Genomic DNA, 21,104 nt, shown 5'->3' with positions numbered 1-21,104 from the left:
GAGGCAGCAAGTTTGACCTTGAATTTGTAGGTAATGTTATAATATCTGCAAATACAGATGTTTATATATGAAGCTGACTCATGGTTAAACCAACCTCAATTATGAAAAAAATCCAGTTTTTCTCCTGATACGTTACTGAAAATTCCCTCAATCATCCAAAGTCACAAACATCTGTGCTTGATTGATTTCTCCATTTACATCTGGATGTTTGAGATCTGAAAGTATTTGCTGTGCTTCAGTATAGACTCTGTTGAAGGCTAGATGAACTGTTCATGCACGTGCTCTGATCTAGGCTATTCTGCACAGGACCCTGAATGGTACTCCCGTGTGTCATTTCAAACCTCAGTCTTCCTCTCGGTGGCTAGTGCCGGCTGGTCTGACAGAGGAGCTGTGAGGAATCGTTAGTTAATTTTAACATAAAAACTACATGATTGCTATATAATATTATTAATGCAGGAAAAATCCCCCGTCAGGTGTTTAATGGAGTACTAAAGCTTGTGCATCAGTAAAGAACATGGAAGAAGCACCTCCTTAGGCAGAATTAGAACGAGTGGGTCCATGTCCTACATGTCCTCCTTACTTCTTGGTTGAGACTGCCCTTGTGGTCAGTATGGCCCAAAATGCTCCCAATGGATCCAGACCATGCTGGGACAAGAAATGTAGAACCTGCCAACCCATCCCCACCACTCCCACAACAGCTACACCCCACAAGAGAAGCATCTCCATTCCTGGATCTTCTACCTGCACCTCCAGAAACATAATATATCATCCAGTGCAGTAAATGCCCTAATGGAAAATACATTGGAGAACCCAAACAACTATGCACCAGAATGAACACACACTGGAAACCTATCAAAGACACGTCTACCCAATTACCAGTGGGGGCACATTTCTCACAAGAAAACCACCTTCTCTCCAATCTTTCAGCTCTGATCCTCAAAAGGAATTTACAAGACACCTTTTACAGACAAGCCTACAAACTTCACTCCATCAACCTACTGGATACAACAAATCATGGACTTTAATATAGAGATTGGATTTATGACACTACAACCTGCCTGACATCTGACTCCCCAGTCAAACCCTCCACTTTTTACCAGCTGTTCTCATTGCCCACCCCCACCTCCTGTCTTCCATCCTTTGACTACAGATACATTCATTCCCACTTCCCTGCCCCCCCATCTGTCTCTCACCTACTGACCACCTCAATTTACATTTTCACTGACTGGCTTTCTTGCATACTACTGACCTCTGGCTGCTTTACCACTCCATCCAGGAAGAGCACTGACCATCTGCAGATGCTTCCTCAGCCTGACAAAGGGTGTTTGTGCTCAAAAGTTTTCTAAGAAGAATTTTTCCAACTATTTGAGTTAGTTTAATAAAAGATACCAGATTTACGTAAGGAACCTTGTCTGCCTTGTGTTAAGTATGCATGGCATGTTGTGACCTCTGCACATTTCTTTCAGGATCAAGGTAGTGAATCCCCAAGCCCATACCTGAAGCCTGTTCTGAAACCTCATTATAAGCCAATGGTTCTCAACCTCTTTAGACTCAAGGCATCCCTTGGAAAATACCAGCTCTCAGCTTTCACTTATATTTTGACTGTGGAAAAATAATAGAGCATTCTGTTGCAAAGAACTCAGAAAGTGCACAACAGGTCAGAGGCTTTTTGACACTGTGGATTCCTATTTCATATACCTAGGCTTGACTTGTGAATCACCTTTACACACTTAATATTGCATGGCACTCCATGGCACCCCTGCACTGCCATAACCAAGTCAGATCAGAGGTCATCACTGTTCATTATCTAGGGGAGAATAACTTATCTTTTCATTTATATCTGTCTAAGGAGAAGATTCAAAGGCATGCATTCATACCTTGGAAGTTACTATGAGCTCTTATATCTCCTGCTTGATACTTGTCAAATTAAGAACTTGATTAGAAGTATCTTACAGGTTTTACCAGCTAAAAATATTCTAATCTTGGATTTTCTTTTTCTTTGCAGCAAGCTACCTAGCTGGGCTAGAGCAGTTGTTCCCAGAATATTTTATGTTACAGAGAAGGCTTGGAATTATTACCCTTACACAATCACAGGTAAGGACCCAAGCAGAACTGCAAATACTAGACGTCCACTCTGTGGTTAGTTTTTGTGGCTCCATGCCACATACACAGAGGCAGAAGTTACAGTATTTTAGTAATTCCTCTTTAACTGTTTTGTATTTTCATTTCCCATTATTGGCCGTTACTAAAAAATATGGTTAACTTAATATGCACAAATTGAGTAAAAAAAGAAACTTTTTATCCATGCTATTTCTCCCCCTTTTAAGACTTTTCTGTAAACTTTGTATCTTCAGATACTACATACAGAAACCTGTGCTGACTTGTGCCATTCACAGTACCATAGACTCCAGTAGGATTGCACAGTCAAATATAATTTGATACATTATTTGACTGAGTTTATGTATTATTAGTGCATTTTTGTATTATTTTAACAGTATTTGTATAATCTGAAATAATTTGAAAATAGTTTGCATCTTTTATTTTATTCTGCATTTCTTTTCTTTTTTCCTCCCCTGCCTTCTCTTTCCAATGGACGATCTGGGACCAGAATACACAGTGAGTTTGCCTTGCTCTTTAATTCTTTAATTCTGAAAATAAGGTCCCTTTGCATAATCTGACAGTAGAATCCAAAGCTGTTATCTCCTTACAGTCCCATGAATATTTGATGCATTTGACACTGGAAATGTATTAATGTGATTCCGATAAATTATTTAACTTATTCTTTATAATTTTAACCTGACTATATATATTTTGCTAGTCAGTAGCTCCAGCAGCAAAATAACCTTCTGTTAAAAAGGGCAAGGCTTTTGGTTATTACTTGGAGACAACAGACAGATTTTATTTTATTTATTTTTTATTAACTTATAAAATGCTCATCTCTGGGTATAGCATCTGGGAAAACTACAATCTGCAGACAAAATTAAACAAGAACTGGGCCCAGTGCCCAGAAAAAATAGCCATTCCCTGTAGCAGACCTAAGGCAAAATACAGAGCATAAAGTGAAACTAAAATTATCCTAGCCTGGATTGAATAGAGAAGCCTTTCATTGCACCTTGAGGACAGAGATGTCTCCTCCTCGGTGCGAAAGCTCCAGTTGCAGGGTTCTGTCACCAAGGATGTTGTTCCCTGGCTTAGGGGAACTTCAGCCCGCAGATCAAAGATAACTCAATCCCTTCTTTGCTGATGTAACTGAATTTGAAGTGTTTGTGCAGCCTTTTTTAAATCAGCCTGGAATAAAGGGTGGGAGGAACAAGAAGTGGAGAATGGTTATGTTAAACTTAAAGGCAAAATGCTGCTCTGGGTTGGTCCTGCAGACTTTTGCTGGACCTTCCACATTTGTTTCATGCAAAGCTCCATGGACTTCGGCGTGGGTTTGCACAGAGTGAGATCTCAACGGATGACAGTGACCTCAGAGCAGTTCCTCAGATGCTGTAAGTTGCTATAGATGCAGTGACGTAAAGGGGCCTTATAGCAGTTTACATCAGCTGAAGATATGCTTCTTGCTCTGCAGATCAAAGAGCAGACCTTTGTCTTAAGTAAGAAAGATGACACATGCTGTGTAACATGGCATCGGCATCCGTTACTGGCATGATGTTTTATATTCCGAAAACTCGTCATTAATCATTTGCATCCTCAAAGTAGTAGGGGCTTTGAATGAAGGTGAAAACCTCCAAGGAAGTTTCTAATGAGGATGAGCCTGCATTTGCTAAATTGCATGTGAATTTTGAATTGGACTTTCCTGAAAGTGGTGATAATTCCTTTTACATGCAAAATCAAAACCCTGTCCTTAATAGAAACTGTTGAAAGGAAGATGTTATAGGGCCAGCTGGAAAAACATCTGCGGTAAATTGCTAAGACCTGCCTTACGTGTGAGTGAATACATCTGGGGAAAGAGAACCCTAAACAATGATACTTAACTCGATGGACTCGATGATCTCCCGAGGTCCCTTCCAGCCCTAATGTCTATGAAATCTATGAAACTGGAGGACGGCCATTGGAAATACTGCAAGGCATAAGGTGGTAGCAGGCAGCAAATGATCTCTGGATTTGAAAGGAAGTGTTGTAGGGCGCTCCCGATAAATAATGCTGTGTTCAGAATCTGCATATCTGAACCAAAGAGATGATGAGCCCTGTTTTGGACACCTCTAATGAGACTTTGGGGAAAAGCCACAACAGCAACAAAGATCAAGGGGATGGAGAGATCTGCTGCATAAATCTTGAGTAAACAGTAACTAAATGGGAATACAGCGATCTCCAGGGCACTGGGGGGTAATTATTCAGGGTGATGTAAGAAGACACAACTAGATGTACGAAGTTAAAACTAAAGGGAGACTATTTCAGGTAAATATCTACCAAAACTTCTTAATGAAGCTACTAGACTGTAGAATAATCTTCCAAAAAGACTTGTGATATCCCCTTTGCTTCAGACCAGTTAACGCTAGACTGCAAAGAAAACAGTGAAGTATCCCGCAAGGAATATTTCCTATGCTGGTTTCTAACTTCTCTGATTCACTGTATTCATCAGAGGTTTTGAAGAGAAATAAAGTGTGAAGGTGCACGGTTACTGCCAGAGATATGTAATATCGCCTGAAAACCGATTACTTTTTCTGAAGATAGGAAATTTACTATAAAAGGTTATGAAGGATATCTTGGGAATTAGATTGAACATCATCTCCTTCAAAGGAAAACTGATTCTAAAGATAGGCCAACAACAGCCTATATTCAAGCACATCCCACTCTTCTGTAAGGAAACTCATGCCTCTGTAACCTGTTCAGGTTCCTTTCTGAATGAATAGAGGCTGACAGCAGATATCCTAGGGGGTTTTATACTATTAAATGTATATTAGTGATTTGGAGGAGAGAAACAATGGATTGAAAATTGGTGATCATGATAAAGCTTTTTAATTAGTTAAAACATATGAAGGATGCTGAGAAACTCCACCTGGATTTACATACACATGGGAGAATTCAGCTAGTAGTTGACACAATACATTCAGAAGTCTTAGTCTAAGGTAAATCGATGGTCTCTGAACTCGCTGGATACTCTGCGGACAACAACTCAGTTGTCATTGGGAATATTTCCCTGAATACAGCTGTCTGGAGCAATGCTGTAAAACCCTGAAGTATGCTTAAAACAAGAATGGAAAATACAGGAAATATTATGGTATTATACAGGAAAATAGTTGTCCAGCTAGCTTTAAAAGAATTCATTAAAAACCAGTCTTTTCCCATGAAAAAAACAAGCGAAAATGGTTTCTGTGGTGCTGGGCTGCTGTACTTGCAGTAGCCGTTTGACTTGTTCAGGATGAAAGCTGAGGTTGTGAAGGGCAAAAGAGGAGTCCAGCCAAACAAGCAAGTCAGCAGTATAGCTTGTCTCAATCAGGGGCCGGGAAAGCCAGCTTTATAATTAAAAGCACAGTGTAAATCAAGATACGAATATCCAGATGATGTGGGAGGTGGAAGTTTCCAAAAAACTAACGCAAGCACAATGAAAGCAAAGTCTCTACAGAGTCAGAGGTTGAAGCACAAACCAATGCTAAGTTCAAATACTTAGGCAGTCTAAGATGAACAGGGCTCATATTTGTGTAGTTCAGTGCTGAGCTTGCAATTTAAAAACAGTGGTATTTTGACTGCACCATGGTTACGTGTTACCATTGGCCATTTTTTATTAACTTAATTATATTTATAACTCTGTATTTGAAGATAAGGTGGGTCATTAAATGGCACATTTCACTGGCATAAATTGGCCACTGCACAGATCAGGAAAGAATTCGCTTCCAGTGGCCAATGATTTTGGTGGGGTAGGAATAGGATCTAAGTGGAGAAGTGGTCATGAGAAAATGAGTATTTAAGAGGAAGCAGGAGACAATGATCTGGGATGGTCTATCATAGTGCCACTATTTTTCCTACAGCAAATGACTGAGACACGTATAGCTGTTTCAACTGGCATGTGTCAGGTCACCAGAATGATTGCTGTTAAAAAGGTCCATTACTAACCTGCTGTTTTCTGATTAGTTTAGAAACAGACATATTATGTGCTTGGCTGAATCATCTGTCATCGTGGTTAAGTTGTCCGGAAGGAAAATAATTATTATTTTCATAAAGAGACAGTAGAGTTGAGCAAAGAAAGAGAACTGTTTGACAAAATACCCAGGGGATTTTCATTATTTTTCTCTCTCACCTGAAAGGCAGTGAATTTTGGATGCCTCCTGTGTCTTCTGTGAACACATTTTATGTCCAACACTGCATTAGTTGCAGGACTGAAACTATGCAAATTAGTGAGCAAATCCCCCCTGCCTTCCTCATCACTTCCCCCAGATTCCCAAATGTTTATCTTGATTGACAGCTGCCCTCGCCCTCCTGAATTTATGTGAAAATTCAGCTGTATTCTGCTGGCTGGGACTATCAGGACTAATGCTATGCATCCAAATCTCAGAGTAAATGGGAACTGTGGTCGTCTACGAGCTATTAGGTAGTCTGGGGAATGAATCTGTATGATAGAGTTTGACTGGTTCTAAAATCCTGGGGAGGGGCAGGATTTCCTACATTATTGAATGGGAGCACTTGTGTTAGAAAATGTTGTTCTGTTAGTGTGTCTCTAAGGGAAGCGTGTCAGATTCACAAGGGACTGAAGCTATTTTCTATCCTGATTTGCTTAAACCTACGTAAGTTGTTCCTTGACTCTCCTGCCATGGGATGACCCCCCCGGTCCCTGATTCAGAACATACCGTTGCTTTCATTTACCCCGTCCCTTTCTTCTCGCTTCTGTCCCTGCTCGCTTCGCGAGCTGCTGCTCCAGCGTATCAGAGAACAGGCCCTGAATCAATGAATGGACAGAGGCATCCGTGTCAGGCTCAGACTGGTTGGAGGCAGCCTGCTAGCTGGCTCTTTCATCTCCCAAAAATGGTGTGGGATTTAAACAAACAGCTCTTTTCCTGCTGAATGCTAATCCTAGTGCCGACCACCTCTGTCGTTTCCTTGCCCTTTTCATCGTATTTATTTCTACACTCTCTCTCTTCCCTGCCATCCTTGGTCACTGTTTCCCTCCTTATCTTGCTCTTTATACGCTGCTCCTCCTCTCCCATTCCTGCCTGATTACCCCCAGTCTTGCTGCTTCTTATCCTAACCTTTCCATCCGTGCCCTTTCCTTTACCTTTCTCTAGTTGCCTTTTCCTGTCTACACCAGTACATTAGAGCTGGTCATTAACTCTTCTCCTTTCCCCCCTGTAACAGGGACTTTAAAGGAGAAGCAGGCACAGGGGAGGTCCCCAGCTTGTATTGGGCTGGCAGCCAGGGACCCTTCGGTTGCACACGCATATTGCAGGGCTAGCTATCTGGCAATAGGGAGGTAGGGCAGAGTCCTGCCTGAGCAGCAGCAGCAAGGGCACTGCTAGGGCAGCGAGAGTGGCAGCTCTTTAGACTTAGAGGGACAGCTGTCTTGATGCTGGAGACTTCCCTGACCCAACATGGGGATGTGGGGGGAGAGAGCTCTCAGCAGGGGGAGCTGCCCAAGAGACCCTTCAGGGACCAAATGCCCTGGAGACAGGGAGATGGGAGCCCACGGGAGTAAGGGGGAAGGTGTTGTCAAGCAGTTGCTTGCCCTCCAAGTTAAACTGGTGGACTGGATGTGGCAATAAGGGGTGACAAGGATGCCTGAGGGGCATGTGAGTGCTGCCAGGGGCAGGGGTACAAGCCAGAGGGGTGCCAGAGGGGCATGTGCAGTTTTGAGCCCTGCCATGGGTCAGGGCTCAAAACACAGGCAGACAGAAGCCAGGAGGGTTAAAGCCTGGGCCAGGAAAGGTGACAGTGGTGGCCTGAAGCTGGGAGGGCTGGTCCCAGAGCCCAAGAGGGGTGAAACTAGGGCTGGGGGCCCAAAGCCCGAGAGTGGCCAAACCAGGGGCTGGAATCCATAAGCTGAGGCCCGTTGCAGTGGGACTAGGCTAAGGGGGCCAGCTAGAGGAAAGGAAGACCGAGTCCCCAACAAAGGCGTGGAGGTCTGAGGATGCCTGACACTGTGCTGGGGGCAACATGCCCCACTGAAGTGGTAACAGGTAACACCTGTGAGGCATGAGCATGGCTGCAGGGAAGGAAGGAGTACGACTAGCCCTGAAAGCAGCTGGTGCCCCAGGGGGCATGGGCTAAATGCCGAGGGACAAGACTGAAATCAGCCTGGTCCTGGAGGGATCTGCTGAATAAAGAATAGATGAGGGCTCACTCGGGTCCCTGGGGCAGCCTCCCTTTTGTAATCAAATTGTTTCATCGAAGCGTGGCAGGTGAGAAGAAAGGCAGGGTATCCTGAGGAACTGGAGGGGGCAGAAGCCACACAGGTGTCTCAGCCACCCCTGGGGCCTGGTCTGTCACCCCCACACTGCCAGGGGAGGCCTGTTTCATGATGCCTGGAGGTCGTTTAGATCATCCTCTTCAGTCCAAAACCTGCCTAGCCCCAGTCCCAATAGGGATTTCACCAGTTGACTCTTGCAAAGCTTTTCTTTAACTGAAACATAACAGAAAAGTTGCAGCATTTGTGACTTGACTGAATCATTCATTTTCCCAGTGTTCATGATCATAATTTATAAAGTCGTGTTCTTGCCATCCTGACTGATGCCAAGCTGTGCAGTAAGTGGCCCATACTGAACAGCTGTATTGTGCATGCCCCGTGCCCCCCGTGCTGTTCACAATATGCCAAGAATAGTCAGTAATATGATGGCTATTTTTATGGGAGCAAACTCCCCACTGAAAGACATGACATGCAAGAATCAATGTAAAGGCAGAAGGCAACTTTGTTATAGCACCGGAATTGAGCTAGGCACTGTACAGAGATTCAAAAAGAAGAGGCTTACAGGATAGGACCCAGATCCTGCAGTGGCGTCTGTATGACCTGCTACATTCACACAGAAATAAACTGAGCTCCCATGAGCATAGCCTGCCTGCGTGGCTCACAGTGCTCCACGGAGGATGGCGTTCTTCTGCAGTCGGGTAGGTTTGGGTAACAGCACAGCGTGTTGAATTTCTGAGGTCTGGCTTTGGCTAAGCATAACCACATGCTGATGAAAATGAAAGTTTTGTAAGAACGTCTAAGTCGGAGACTCCAACAAGTAGGGTAGATGCAGAAGCAGTCAAAGCAGGATCTGCTCCATTATGGGGGAGACGGTCAGATGGAGGAGCATGCGGGGAGGGCCGTACCCCATTCCAGGCGCAGGGACCGAGTGACGTGGAGGAGATGTTCAGAAAGGAACTGGGCAGGGACCCTGCTTCCAAAGCCGTCGAAGCAGGGTCCTTTTCCCCCTGCCCCTTTCTGCTTTCTGCCCTGTTTGTTTCCTTTACCCTCTTCACTTTATTTCTTTTTCCATTTATCTATGCCCTCCTATGGGAACCCACCTGTGGGGAAAATTATGGAAGTACTGGGACATCTGTTGCTGTCATATTATTCCAGGAATGTTGTATGCTTTCCCCAACCCTTCAGCCATCATGTCAATATTGTTATAATTCATCGGGAGTTATCTCCGGGACCGGGATTGTCTGCTACTCTGGGTTTGTGCAGTGCCCAGCATAATGGAGTCCCAATCTTGTTTGGCCACTAAGGAATATTTTAATGAACTGTTTAATAATGCTAACAGGTTTTGAAGAGCAGGGAGTTATTTGCCATATTCATGAATTAAAAATCCCTTCATGACTTCCTCCATCTAGGTTTCAGGCCTGAAAAATTTTCATTGACTTCAGTGATGCAGGGTTGGTTCCAGAGTATAATGATTTCTTCTCTGGTTTCAGAATTTAGTACTCAAATAAAATACTTGATTGTAGGCATATTACATCTGTTTAAAGCCACAGCCACAAAAGATGCAAACATCATCAACAGTAAAGGACTCCCTGGTGCAGTATGTAAAATGTTATGGACGGGCAATAAAGCATTGCATTCCAGCCAAGGCTGAGTAGTAAAAAAGACCAAATCAAAGAACTGCAAAAACTGGTACACTTGTTCAAGTCTAATATTACACCTGCCTTTTAACAACCCAAAATGTAGGACTCCGCAGTGGGAACTGGGTTTGCACATGCAAGGTGAAAGTTGGTACTGCATTTATTGGTTTGTGGCCTTTTCAATCTTGTAATTAAATCTGTCTATAATCTGTCATAATCTGTGCAGTGTGATGCATGGGGATCTTACTGAGCGGAGTCATTTCCCTCTGAATCAGAGCTCTCACCCAGGAAGATTGTGGGGAGTGGACAGAAGTTATTGATAGCCCGGGCTTCTCTGTCTCTAATGCAGCATCAGTAATGGCTGAATGCTGTGCGGTCTTGGCCCCCTGAGTCTGCCTCTAAAAGCAGTATTGGTTTCAGGCGTTTTGAAGCCACAAGAATACAAAAGGATTGTGATAGCAGCAAGTAGAGCTCTTTGTAAATGAAATCCCCCTGTTGGCAGAGAGCCTGCGTGAAGCCCATCAGGACCCAGACTTCAGCACTTGAAGAAATCACTGGGTAACCAGCAGCTACACGGGAGACGTTTTCCTGTACAGTACTCTTGTGTGAAACCCTGGCCATGCCAGACTCCGTGGCAAAACTCCCGTTGACTTGTGTAGCCAGAACGGCACTCCTTTATGCTGGTGGGAATGAGCCTGAGAAAGCCGTTTCTGTCTGGAAAGCTGTAAATGCCATTATTTGAAACAGAAATAAAACTAAATAAAGCACAAATGTTATAATCAAGTTCAGGCAAGAACAGGCGTTGGTTAGGTTAGGAAATGTCTCCTAGCCAGCTGAGCTGATGTTTAGGGTTTTTTCCTGTAAGTGGTGACATATGATGGTTTCTGCAGTTCATAAATTATTTGTGAACGTTTCTAAGGGGGGCTGTTCATGTCTTCATCCCTTTTTCCTCTGAGAAAAGGGTTTCAGGAAGTTTTCATGGGCTGGCAAGAGTTTGCATGGGTTTGTTTTTTTTAATTAATTTTAAGCTTAATTAAAATCAATGCAACGTAGAAAATGCGTTTGGGTTCGGCATTTCCTCCTTTGCCAGGGTCTGTGTGCGTCTTCCCCCTTCCTGTGATGCAGTATTGGATGCCCCCACCCCATGCTCTGTTTTTCCCTTGGCTCTCCCATCTCCATTACTTTTGTTCCTTTCCTGGGAGACGCATCTTTCAGAAGTCATTTGGGGTGCACTCAGATGAGAGGTATTGTTATGGTGAGAGCAACCACCTGGTTCATTGATCCAAGGACAATTGCAGAGGTGCTCAAAGTTGCTGGGTCTACTAAACAGAAACCAGGGGCTCTGGGTGTTTTCTGATGTTTGTGATAATCAGCCGTGCTCTGCCCATTGATACCTAGAGCCTTCCTGCCGTTTGGGAGTTTCTAGGATCAGATATTCAGAAGTTAGCACTTCACAGACAGGGAAATCATGTTGAGTGGGGCCAGCCTTGACCAATGAGGCCAAGACCTCTCTTTCCCAGGGTATATTGTTATGTTGAAAGTGTTTATGGTGGGGTCAAGAGCAGGAGCTGGGCCTAGCTGCATTGCCAGGAGAATGTGTATATGACCGTAGAAGAAAGCCCAAAGGCTGAAAAGCAGTGGGTAATGAGTAAGCAAGAAAAGGCAGCTTCTCCAGTTACGTAAAGGTTTAAGAGGTATGGCCTTGCTGCTCTAGCAAAGAGCAGGATTAACTTTGACAGTCTAAAACTAGGTCCCAAAGACTGAGGATTAATGTTTGAGGAATATGGAGAGGTGGCACAGACTGGGGAAGTCTCTAGCAGTGCTGTGGGTTGTCTGCAGGAGGGGAGGACCCCAATGGGCAATGAAAATAGCTAAAATGCCTTTCACTTTGGCTAGTTGAACAGCTTCTTTGTATCCAGAGCAGGTTACTGAGGGCGAAGGAGCCCTTTTCCTTGGCTTTATGCCCAGCATAGTTATTGTAAAGTATTGTAAACCCTTCATCCACCTTAGATGTTATCTCTACGTAAAGAATATTTTTTACAGCTCTCTCCTAAAACTGCCTGTAAAATGACATATGTGTTTGACTGTCCCTTAAAGGCTTTGGCACTTGTTTTGGCTTGCTTACATTTTATCCTGTTCTTGTAAGTGTTTCTTATTGCTATGGCAACGCTAATCAATCATCATGCTAAAAATAGCCCTTTCATTTTGCAAGAGGTTGTTTATTGTGAATTGAAAATCCAACTCTGCGTGTATTTTCCATATGCCACTTTCTCTTCCCCCTCCTTTTAATCTGGAAATGCTCATGCTTAAATCTGGCAATTACTCTTGCAGACTTGGTTGTTTCACTAGTTGCCGTCTTCTCTCATAAATTCCCCTGAGAGTTTCCAAAAGCAGAATCCTTTTTATGTGATGTGTCCTTCCTACACATTTGGTTTTTGGATGTTGTGTATTCGTAGGATGCTTAGAAATATTCAAAGGGAATAATACAATTCAGAGGATTTTGGAGCCAGCATCTAGGTGGTTTTGTAGAAAGGACTGTCTTTATTTAGAGCCAAAGAAGACACAGGAGACCCCAGAGATTTGGTCATATTCAGCAGAACATTAGGCTTAATGAAAAAATAAGGACCTGGGCTCCTGGAATTGCCACTTGTTTTCCTGCAAGGAGCACCTGGCTAAGTGGAGACGTTGAATGGAAAATTGCAAAGCTCATCCCATGCGTTCCAGTGCGTGCCCAGCGTACCAGCCAGCTGCCAGGTTTGTGCTGGGGCACATGCCCAAAGGAGGAAGGAGTGGTGCTTTGAAAAGAAATGCACTAAAAAGATCCTTTCCTGTAATTCACTCTGGTATTTGATTTGAAGTCTTGCATAACACATTTTAATCCTTGCAGAAGTAAACACGCTATTCTTTAAGACAAAAATCAAAAACTTTGTATGCGATGAATGATGAAGCTATTTGAGTGATGCATAAACAGTTCCCTGGCTCTGCCACAGCTCTTTGCCAATTAGAGTCTGGCTGATGAATCACAAAACACATTGTGACTTATTCAAAAACCTGGAGCCTGCTAAGCTTTGCTGAAAGCCAGGAAGGCCCCATTGCTGCTAAACCAGTGGTGGTAAATCCATTAAATGTTTTTAGGAACATAGGATCAGAAGGGACCTCCTGGGTCACGGAGATCAGTCGCCTGCTAGTGCAGGCCCCACATCATATAATCCCTTCAGTAAACGTATCGTTTCATCTCAAAAGTAGTCAGCTTTAATGCAAGGCTCCACCTGCGTTCACCACAGGAACGGTCCTTACTCCCCTATTACAACTGAGTTTTGAGGAAGTTTGGAAGAAATTTACCCTTGCACAGTAGGTTATAGCATCGCTGAAGCGGGACTTAAATTTGGAATTTACCACTTACCGAGAAACCGAAAGTGCCACCTCATTTATCCGAAAGTGTTAGATAAAATAGGGTCATGCACACAAAACCCCTCTGTTCTGAGAACTTAGGACCTAATTCATTTGCCTCTCAGGACTCTTGGTTGTACCAAACCTGTAACTTTTCTTTCCCCCTTAAACCAAATAAATCAGTTGTGGGTTTTTATTCTTCGTTCTCTCGTTCTTCTGAAGTTGAAGTTGTTTCAGGGTAACAGTTCTGGTACATTCAAGGAAAAATGTATTTGCACTGTGGAAGACACGTTCCAACACGCACCTCCTAGAAGTTGACAGCCAGATAGCAGAGGGAGATTTTCATTGGTTCAAGGGAAACATAACCATTGTGGGGTGAGGTTTGTCTAACGAGTGTAAATATAAACGTACAGGCAACAAAACCCACAAGAGGATTTTCGGATGTATCGGTGAAGGCACCACTTCTTGTGGCAGTCGGGGTGGTCGGGGCTGTGGTGGCAGCTGCAGTACTTCTAGAAATGAGGACTGTGGACTGGGCTGTACGGACGTGGTCTTTAGGGCTAGTGTGGTAGGAATGGTTGTTTCTCATACTCACTGAGGTTTTAGCCAGAGAGCTGGCCTTGGTCTCTACATTTAAGAAATCAGGTTCCCAAATTGCGGGTTCCCAGATTGACCAGAACTAATACGTGGCTTGCCCAGATATGATCTGCCATGGTTACTTTTCAGCAGCTGGGTGCTCATTTCCTTCATTCATGGCTTCTGTTTGTACTGTTTGCTGGGCTTGACTTGCATCCAGTTGGATTTTAAAAAAATCTGTAACGGAGAGAATTAATATTAAAACAAAGAGAGCTGGTATTGGAAACATAAGAAACGAGGTCACTGAACGAAAGCCTGTGGACATGCACACAGAATAGCCATCACTTGTAGTTCTCTAATTACTGCTCCAGACATCTAGTAGCCCATGAAGAGCCCTTTTTTATGTACATCTTTCTAAATTCAGTAACTCTAATAGAAACTATGAGCAACTGGTGACATGGGTGTGGCCATATGTCGCCCAGAAGAACACGGCGTGGGACCTTGTGATGTCTTGTAGCAGCTGTCCGCGTTTCCTACCGGCTACTTCCTGCAGCAGTCTCAGTACATCGCCTTCCAGCTTGAGTCTCGCTGTCGCATGGCATGCATGGCCCTGTAGTCTCTGCAGGCTATCCCGCCGATCAAACATCAGGGCTGCTACAGACCGTGTTGGAGAACGCCACGTGCCATGTCTTTGCCGCCCCAGCAGCAAGGTGGTCAGATTCCAGCTGTTCCAAACACCCGGCAGCATTTTGTGATGAGCCCATATATTTAAAAAAAACAAAAAGAAAGAAATCTGGAGTTTATAATCTACCTCCAGTAGCAATATGCTTTACCAGCCTCTTTACACACGTTAAAAAGCGAATCTCAGAATTAGTGACCATGGCCTTACTGCTGTTGTTTATTTCTTTCAATTTGAATCCTTCTGTTGCCACCAAAAGTTGTTTGAGCATGAGCCAGGCTCTTCTCTTCCTATCTGCCCTGGGTTTCTTTTTCCACACCCTCTGTGTTATTACGGCCGTCAAGTTTTCCATCTCTAAGCACCAGTTGACGCAGGGCTTCGTTTGATCGGTCCCTCCTTCTTCTTCCCCCGGCAGCCCAGTGCCATGCTTGTCATAACAGACAGATAACTTCTCTTCTGGATAATTTTGGAGATAAGCATGCTGATAAATCTGGCATTTGTTATAAAGTCATTCCATTTAATTCAAAGGCATTTAAGTGTCTGTCTATATCTTTGGCATATTTCTAGCTTTCACATCCTTATATTAAGGAGGAAATAACACTGTAATGGAAAAGAAAAAGATTCAGATCTGTCATGCTTAGGTCAGCAAGCAACCAGGCAAAGCAAGCTGCTAGTCCTGTGCTGTTTATCTTTACTATTCTTGTAATGGTTTCGTGTTTATATTGTATAGCCTTCCCAGGAAGCACTTGCCATTGCAAACACAGAGTTCTCCAAGTAATGCTTTCTTTTCCCAGCCATCTGATCCCTTCCCTTGCGTGCGGGTGCTTGCAGCACTGGGCTGTAGCCTTGCAGAAGTGGATGGCCCAGTCACCCAAAGCTGAGGGTCACCCACTGTGGGATTTGTGACTGAAACGGTAGCTCCTTCGAGGACTTAGGGAAATAAAGCAGCGGTATGTCTGGTGCATCACTTGTAGGATCTGTGACAGGAACTAAGGGCCCTGTGCGGTAATGCTGCGACTGCAGGTGAAAGCTCATTTGAAAAAGTATCTGGATTTCTGCCTTGTTAACCTGTGGTATTTCAACTCCAGCTCTGACTGGGGATGTATTCTTAGGCTGCTCACCTAGCCTTTTCTGAGACGAACGTATAGCGTGTGTTCAGCTCCCCAGAGGTACGGGTAATAAGAACTGACAGGGCCATCGGTGAAGCTGGCCCTTCTTCCCACTGCACATTGCTGATTTAATCTGCGCACCACCCTTACAATTGCTCTGTTCTTTACTCAATAACCCAGGTGCATAGTTTATGACCTGTTTTCTTAACCAGTGATGGAAACATTGTTGGACTCCTCTATAGCAGAGGGAAGTGTTTTCTAAATCCAGTACAGAATTGTGCTCAGGCTCATTTTAATGGAGTCAAGGTAAAAGAAAAGATACATTTTCTCATCTCAGGAAAATTCTGCTTCCCCTTTCAAGTTGGCTTCAGTGCCTTTGGCTCTCCAAACGGCCCCCATTTCTTAGGCCCCGGCACAAATTTATTGAAGGGCACCATGGGATCTGATCCCCACTCCCAAAAATTGCTCCCTCCTGCCGTGCTACACATGCCATACACCAGCCATTTCATGGTGCCTTAAATTGGGTGCATATATAACACCCTAGCTGTTTATGCCTCAATTAACATGCTAATCATGTCAATTTAATGCATAGAGGCCAAAGTTAGCAACCTCTCCCTGATGGGGGAGCTGTAATCAACTCCAGTCAAGTCCAAACTTGGCTCAGTAATAGTGCAAGCACTGAGACATCCACATTTCTTCTTTATATAACCTCCATGCATAATATTGGAAACAATTGCGAGATTCCCATAGCCTCTTTGACACTGGACTTCAGTGACACAGGGATCCTGGTTTTCTCTGTTTAGAAATTGCAAATGCTCTGATTTTTTTTTTTTTTATTTTTTTTAGATCTCACAACTTCTGTGATTAAAAAATCCAGAACCCATGATTAAAATGAAATGCCACTATATATATAGGTAGCAGTTGAACACCATGCTTTATTGCTATATTTACAATTTTAAAGCAGTTTGGAAGCCTAAATGTGCCTCAATCGCTATAATAAAATAAATTCTAAATACTTATAAATTTTGGCATTTGACTTTGGGTTTTCCCCCTGCAGCCTTTGTTGATGAGGATGCAGGTCCAGGCCCCTGACTCCCAAGCCACAGCCCCCCAACCCTGCTGGTGCCCCTTACTTCCCACCTACAGCCCTGTGAGAGGGGGCCGCCAGCTGCCAGAGCTACGGGGCCAGGGACCCAGGTCTGCAGCCCCCTGTCCCCCCCCGCAGCAGCGCCTGAGCCCCAGCTGCCGCTGGCAGGAGGTGGTGGTAGCTGCTGTAGCAGAGCCAGCTTACCCTCCCCTATGGGTGGCACAGCTGGAGCAGTGCCCATGCGGGGGGGGAATGCAGGCTGCCTGCTGTGGGCTTCAGGCTCTCCACCCTGCTGCCCTCCCCCTGAGGTCTCCACGGCCCAGCAGGTGAGACCCAGTGCAGCAGGGCAGAGTGGGGCCGGGTGGGGAAGTTTGTTGCTGCCAGTGGGAGCTTTGTGCCACCATTGCAAGGTGCCCCCTACCCGCCTGGCAGCAGTGCACAACTTTGCACTGCCACCTCTGCTGCTGCTGGGTGGGCAGGGGTCGCCTCGCCATGGCGGTGTGGTGCAGCGCTCAGCCCCACTGCGCTGTCACACCAGGTCTCCCCGCTGGACTGCAGAGGCCCCAGAGAAGGGCACCAGGACAGGGAGCCCTGAGCCTGCACCGGGCAGCCCACCACCATGCCCCGCACACAAATCTGGGGAGCACGTGCTCCTCGGGAGTGTGCGCAGCAGCAGGGAGTCTAACCCCTGCATGAGCTGCCCGCAGCCCTGTCTCACACCTCCTGGGCTTCGCAGCACCTCCAGCCCCAGCTCTGCCCAGCTTCTCCCTCCCTATGGGGGCCTCAGTCCCCCTTCCCACCCCACCTTACCTGCGGGAGCTGCTCTGGTGGCAATGTGCATGTGTGTGTGTGCACACGCACGGCACCCGCTGGTGATCGCCCTCCTCCTGCTCCCCCAGCCCCTTGCAGACTGGGACTCTGCCAGCCTGCAAGAGGAAACCCACTACTGTTTCCTGTGCTTTTCTCCTTTAAAAGAAAATCTGGGTTTTTCTCCTTGAAAATGAGAAAAACCAGGTTTTTCTCTTTAAAATTAGAAAATCCGGGTTTTACCACATTTTTCCATGGTGAACAGAAAACCTCTACAAAGAACTGACATGTCAGATTCTCTAACAATTAGTGCAAGAGAGGATTTGATGTCATAAGGAGACTGAACTAACATCATCCAAGGATGGCTAGAGAACTCTGTCTACTTTTACGTACACTCAAAAAACATTATTTGGGGGAAGGAGTAAAAAAAACACTTAAAGATGCTTGAATAATAAAGCAGAAAATGCCTTGTCTAGCATTGCATCTCATACTCCTAGGAAACCACCTAGATGAACCAACCCATACAGGGGGAAGCTTACCCTCAAGTAAAATAGCAGAAATTGGGTTGTACCAGTGTATATGAAGAATCGGACTTTGGGATGAAGGATGTTTATTTATGCATGCATGCAGTTCATATGCCACTTTTCCCCGCAAAGGCTCAGGACAGAGAAACAGAACAACTTAAAAGGGCAACTAGTATAACTAAAATAAAACAAAATGAAGCAGAGGTCCAGTAAACAGCATCTTGTTGCTAAATGCCTGCCCAAATAGAGAGGTCTTGCTGGAGCAGGGGAGTTCCAGATCTGAGGAGCAGCTTCCAGAAATGAGCTCCCAGGCATTTTCGCCAAGTAGACTTAGCAGACTGCTGGTACTTGTAAGAGGTTGCTCTCAGCTGGCTTTAGGGGATGTGATGAGGCATGGAGGTCAATGGTCATGCTGTCCTTAAGTCAACAGGTAAACTATTTTTATTAATGATTTTTAGCATTATGTGGGTTGGGTCGATTTGATGGTTTGTTAGGTTGACGCCAAAATTAAACCAAGGAATTTCCCTGGAAGATCATTATTACAGTGAAAGTACTTTCAAATCTACTCCATACTGAAACTGAATATTGCTTGTGTGTCTCATCCTCAGCTTTTTGGGCAGAAACTGCAGCAAGTAAAATGTCTGTGAGGTTAGTGCATAGGAGGGAAAGCCTACTCCAGGATGCACTTCTGGTTGTTCTGCAGACATTAATGACTCCAGGGAAAGCTCTACAGCCCCCAAAGACTTTGCTTGTAGGAATTCAACACAAAGTGCGGTACAGGAGTAGTCAGAATGTTTCTATTATTATGCATCAAAAATACGATAATTGTTATAGCCAGTTGCTCTAGAATATCAAACACAAGTTTGTTTTATAACTTGTCCCAGTGCTCATATTTAAGATTGCATCACTATATCCTTTCAGAACCGTTCAGATCATTGCTAGTTAAATTCTTTTGATTCTGTTTCTTGCTACAGTCTTGGGGGGGCAAAACCTGCTTGCATATGGACTTACTGAACACGTGACCCAATGAACCAGTTAACTTTGCTGATTGAACTAAACACATTTTCCTTTTTTTGCAGTGCTCATTTTTGCCTAAATTCTCCATTCATATAGAAACAAAATACGAAGACAACAAAGGGAGTAATGACAGTGTAAGTATGACCTTGTTTAAAATAATTTTTCAAACCTATGTAAGAGCTTTGCAAAGTATGCTGCGTGCCTCCGGCTTGCATGGCTAACGTGTGGAAAAGGCACTCTTGGGATTTCCTCATCCATACAGCTAGTTCATCAGGAGGCCATGCAGCTTGCAAAACAATTAAGCAGTGTACACTATGAGGAAGAGTCTTCATTTTAAACCATAGTTTTTGTGATATGGGCACCTTTCCATTTTGAATAGCGCACACACAAATAATGCACCTTCCAGTTGTTACTGATCTAAGCTAAATTCAAACCAGTGATGTAGGAAACAGGTTATAAATCCCCTCAACACTTACCTGTGACCTCTGTTATCCTAAGTTAATACCGTTTTAATTTTCCCCTTTGCTTTCTGACATTGGCAACAATTTAACTTTGATAAAACCCACTCCTTATGGTCAAATGGTCTTGGAAGAGGTGAAAGGATGCAACATATTTCTCAGAGTGTCCTTGGAGGCCAAATGGCATTAAGAAGATGTGTTCGTACTAACAGCATGGAAGAAGTAGAGCTGCAAAACCAATTTTCAATGAGGTTCCTTCACCAAGAAGTAAGTGCTCAAAAAGTCTTTAGGATGACAGCTTAAGAGCAAAACATATGACCGCGTCAAGTCCTGAACGAGTATTAGATCAGTGAATTTTAAAGCACCTAGTGGGATCCTCTGCTGATACCAGGTCAGATCCCTTCACTGCAGTCAAACTCTTTGTAAACATTAATTAATTATTATGACAGTCCCTGTGGAGCTGGTGTTAAATGAATTTTGCCATGTGATATCTTGATCCACAAAGTTGAAGTCATTGGCCCAAAGTTTGATAATAAGTTGATCGGAGATCTCTAGAATATGGTCCTTGCATCTTAACACTGACCACTGATGAGGATAAAACCGATGTAGTTTCGAAATGCTGAAAACTAAAAAGCAAACTTTCTGCATATTACAAGAAGGAGGACTCTGATTCATAGCCCAGTGGTGTTTGTGACCTGGAGCCCCTTAATGCAATGGACTTGGCACCTACTACTAAATGGGTGGGTTTCAAATTCAGTTTTTATTGTCTGAAAGAATTCCTTTATGGCAAAATTTGCAGTAAGGCTCAAGCTAAGTCAATATTTTTCCTATTCAGGGAACCTGCATACAGACAAGTTTTTCCTGCTTTTCATTTTGTGCTGTTTTGTACTAAACTTCTCATTTAAATCCATTTAACTATTCAACAAAATTAAATAACTATGTTTTATTTCCTTACTCCCTGCGGCAGAAGCCATGTAATTGTAGCCTTTTGCTGCACTGAAGCCATAGCATTTTCATCTGAAAGGCTCTTGTGAATTAGTGGCATTGGGTTTTATTCAGAGATATGCTATGCTCCCTTCACTTTATCTTGCCAACCATCGATGAAGAAATAATTAATCGGAGATGATGCCTTGATGCATTTCTCAATTTCAATACAGACTGTGTTGAGTGATCCATTATAATAGAGTGAGGAATAAATTATTCACCTAATAATACATGAGTGACTTTAGCCAAGCTATTTCTAGACTTTCTGTGTGATTTTACAGATTTTTTTTATCATTCTCTGAACTCTGATTCTTTTTTCAGTTGTATACAGTTTAATAAAATAGATATTGATTTTGAAAAGCAACCATTAGATTGAAGGAAATGCTGAAGATAATTATTTTGATTAATGGATGAAAGCAGTGCAAGTTCATTAATATTCTGATGTCACTTAATGTGATACATTATGTGTTATCTGATCATTATTTTCTAATTCCAGTA

At 43.8% G+C, this 21,104-nt stretch overlaps 1 protein-coding gene across 1 annotated transcript in view; it reads left to right on the top strand.

The window, feature by feature from the left end:
• The window catches only part of PITPNC1 (phosphatidylinositol transfer protein cytoplasmic 1), a 180,699-nt gene that overhangs the window by 105,064 nt on the left and 54,531 nt on the right, over window positions 1–21,104 (top strand). Inside the window, exons 7-9 of the mRNA XM_090059483.1 lie at window positions 2,006–2,094; window positions 2,609–2,616; window positions 19,227–19,298. Of these exons, the coding sequence (XP_089915609.1) occupies window positions 2,006–2,094; window positions 2,609–2,616; window positions 19,227–19,298 (169 nt within the window). The remainder of the gene's footprint in view (window positions 1–2,005; window positions 2,095–2,608; window positions 2,617–19,226; window positions 19,299–21,104) is intronic.

Source organism: Crocodylus siamensis, chromosome 8 (genome assembly GCF_052110815.1).
Source record: "Crocodylus siamensis isolate JL-2025a chromosome 8, ASM5211081v1, whole genome shotgun sequence".
Taxonomy (NCBI): Eukaryota; Metazoa; Chordata; order Crocodylia; family Crocodylidae; genus Crocodylus; species Crocodylus siamensis.
This window is presented reverse-complemented; position numbering and strand designations above follow the sequence as displayed.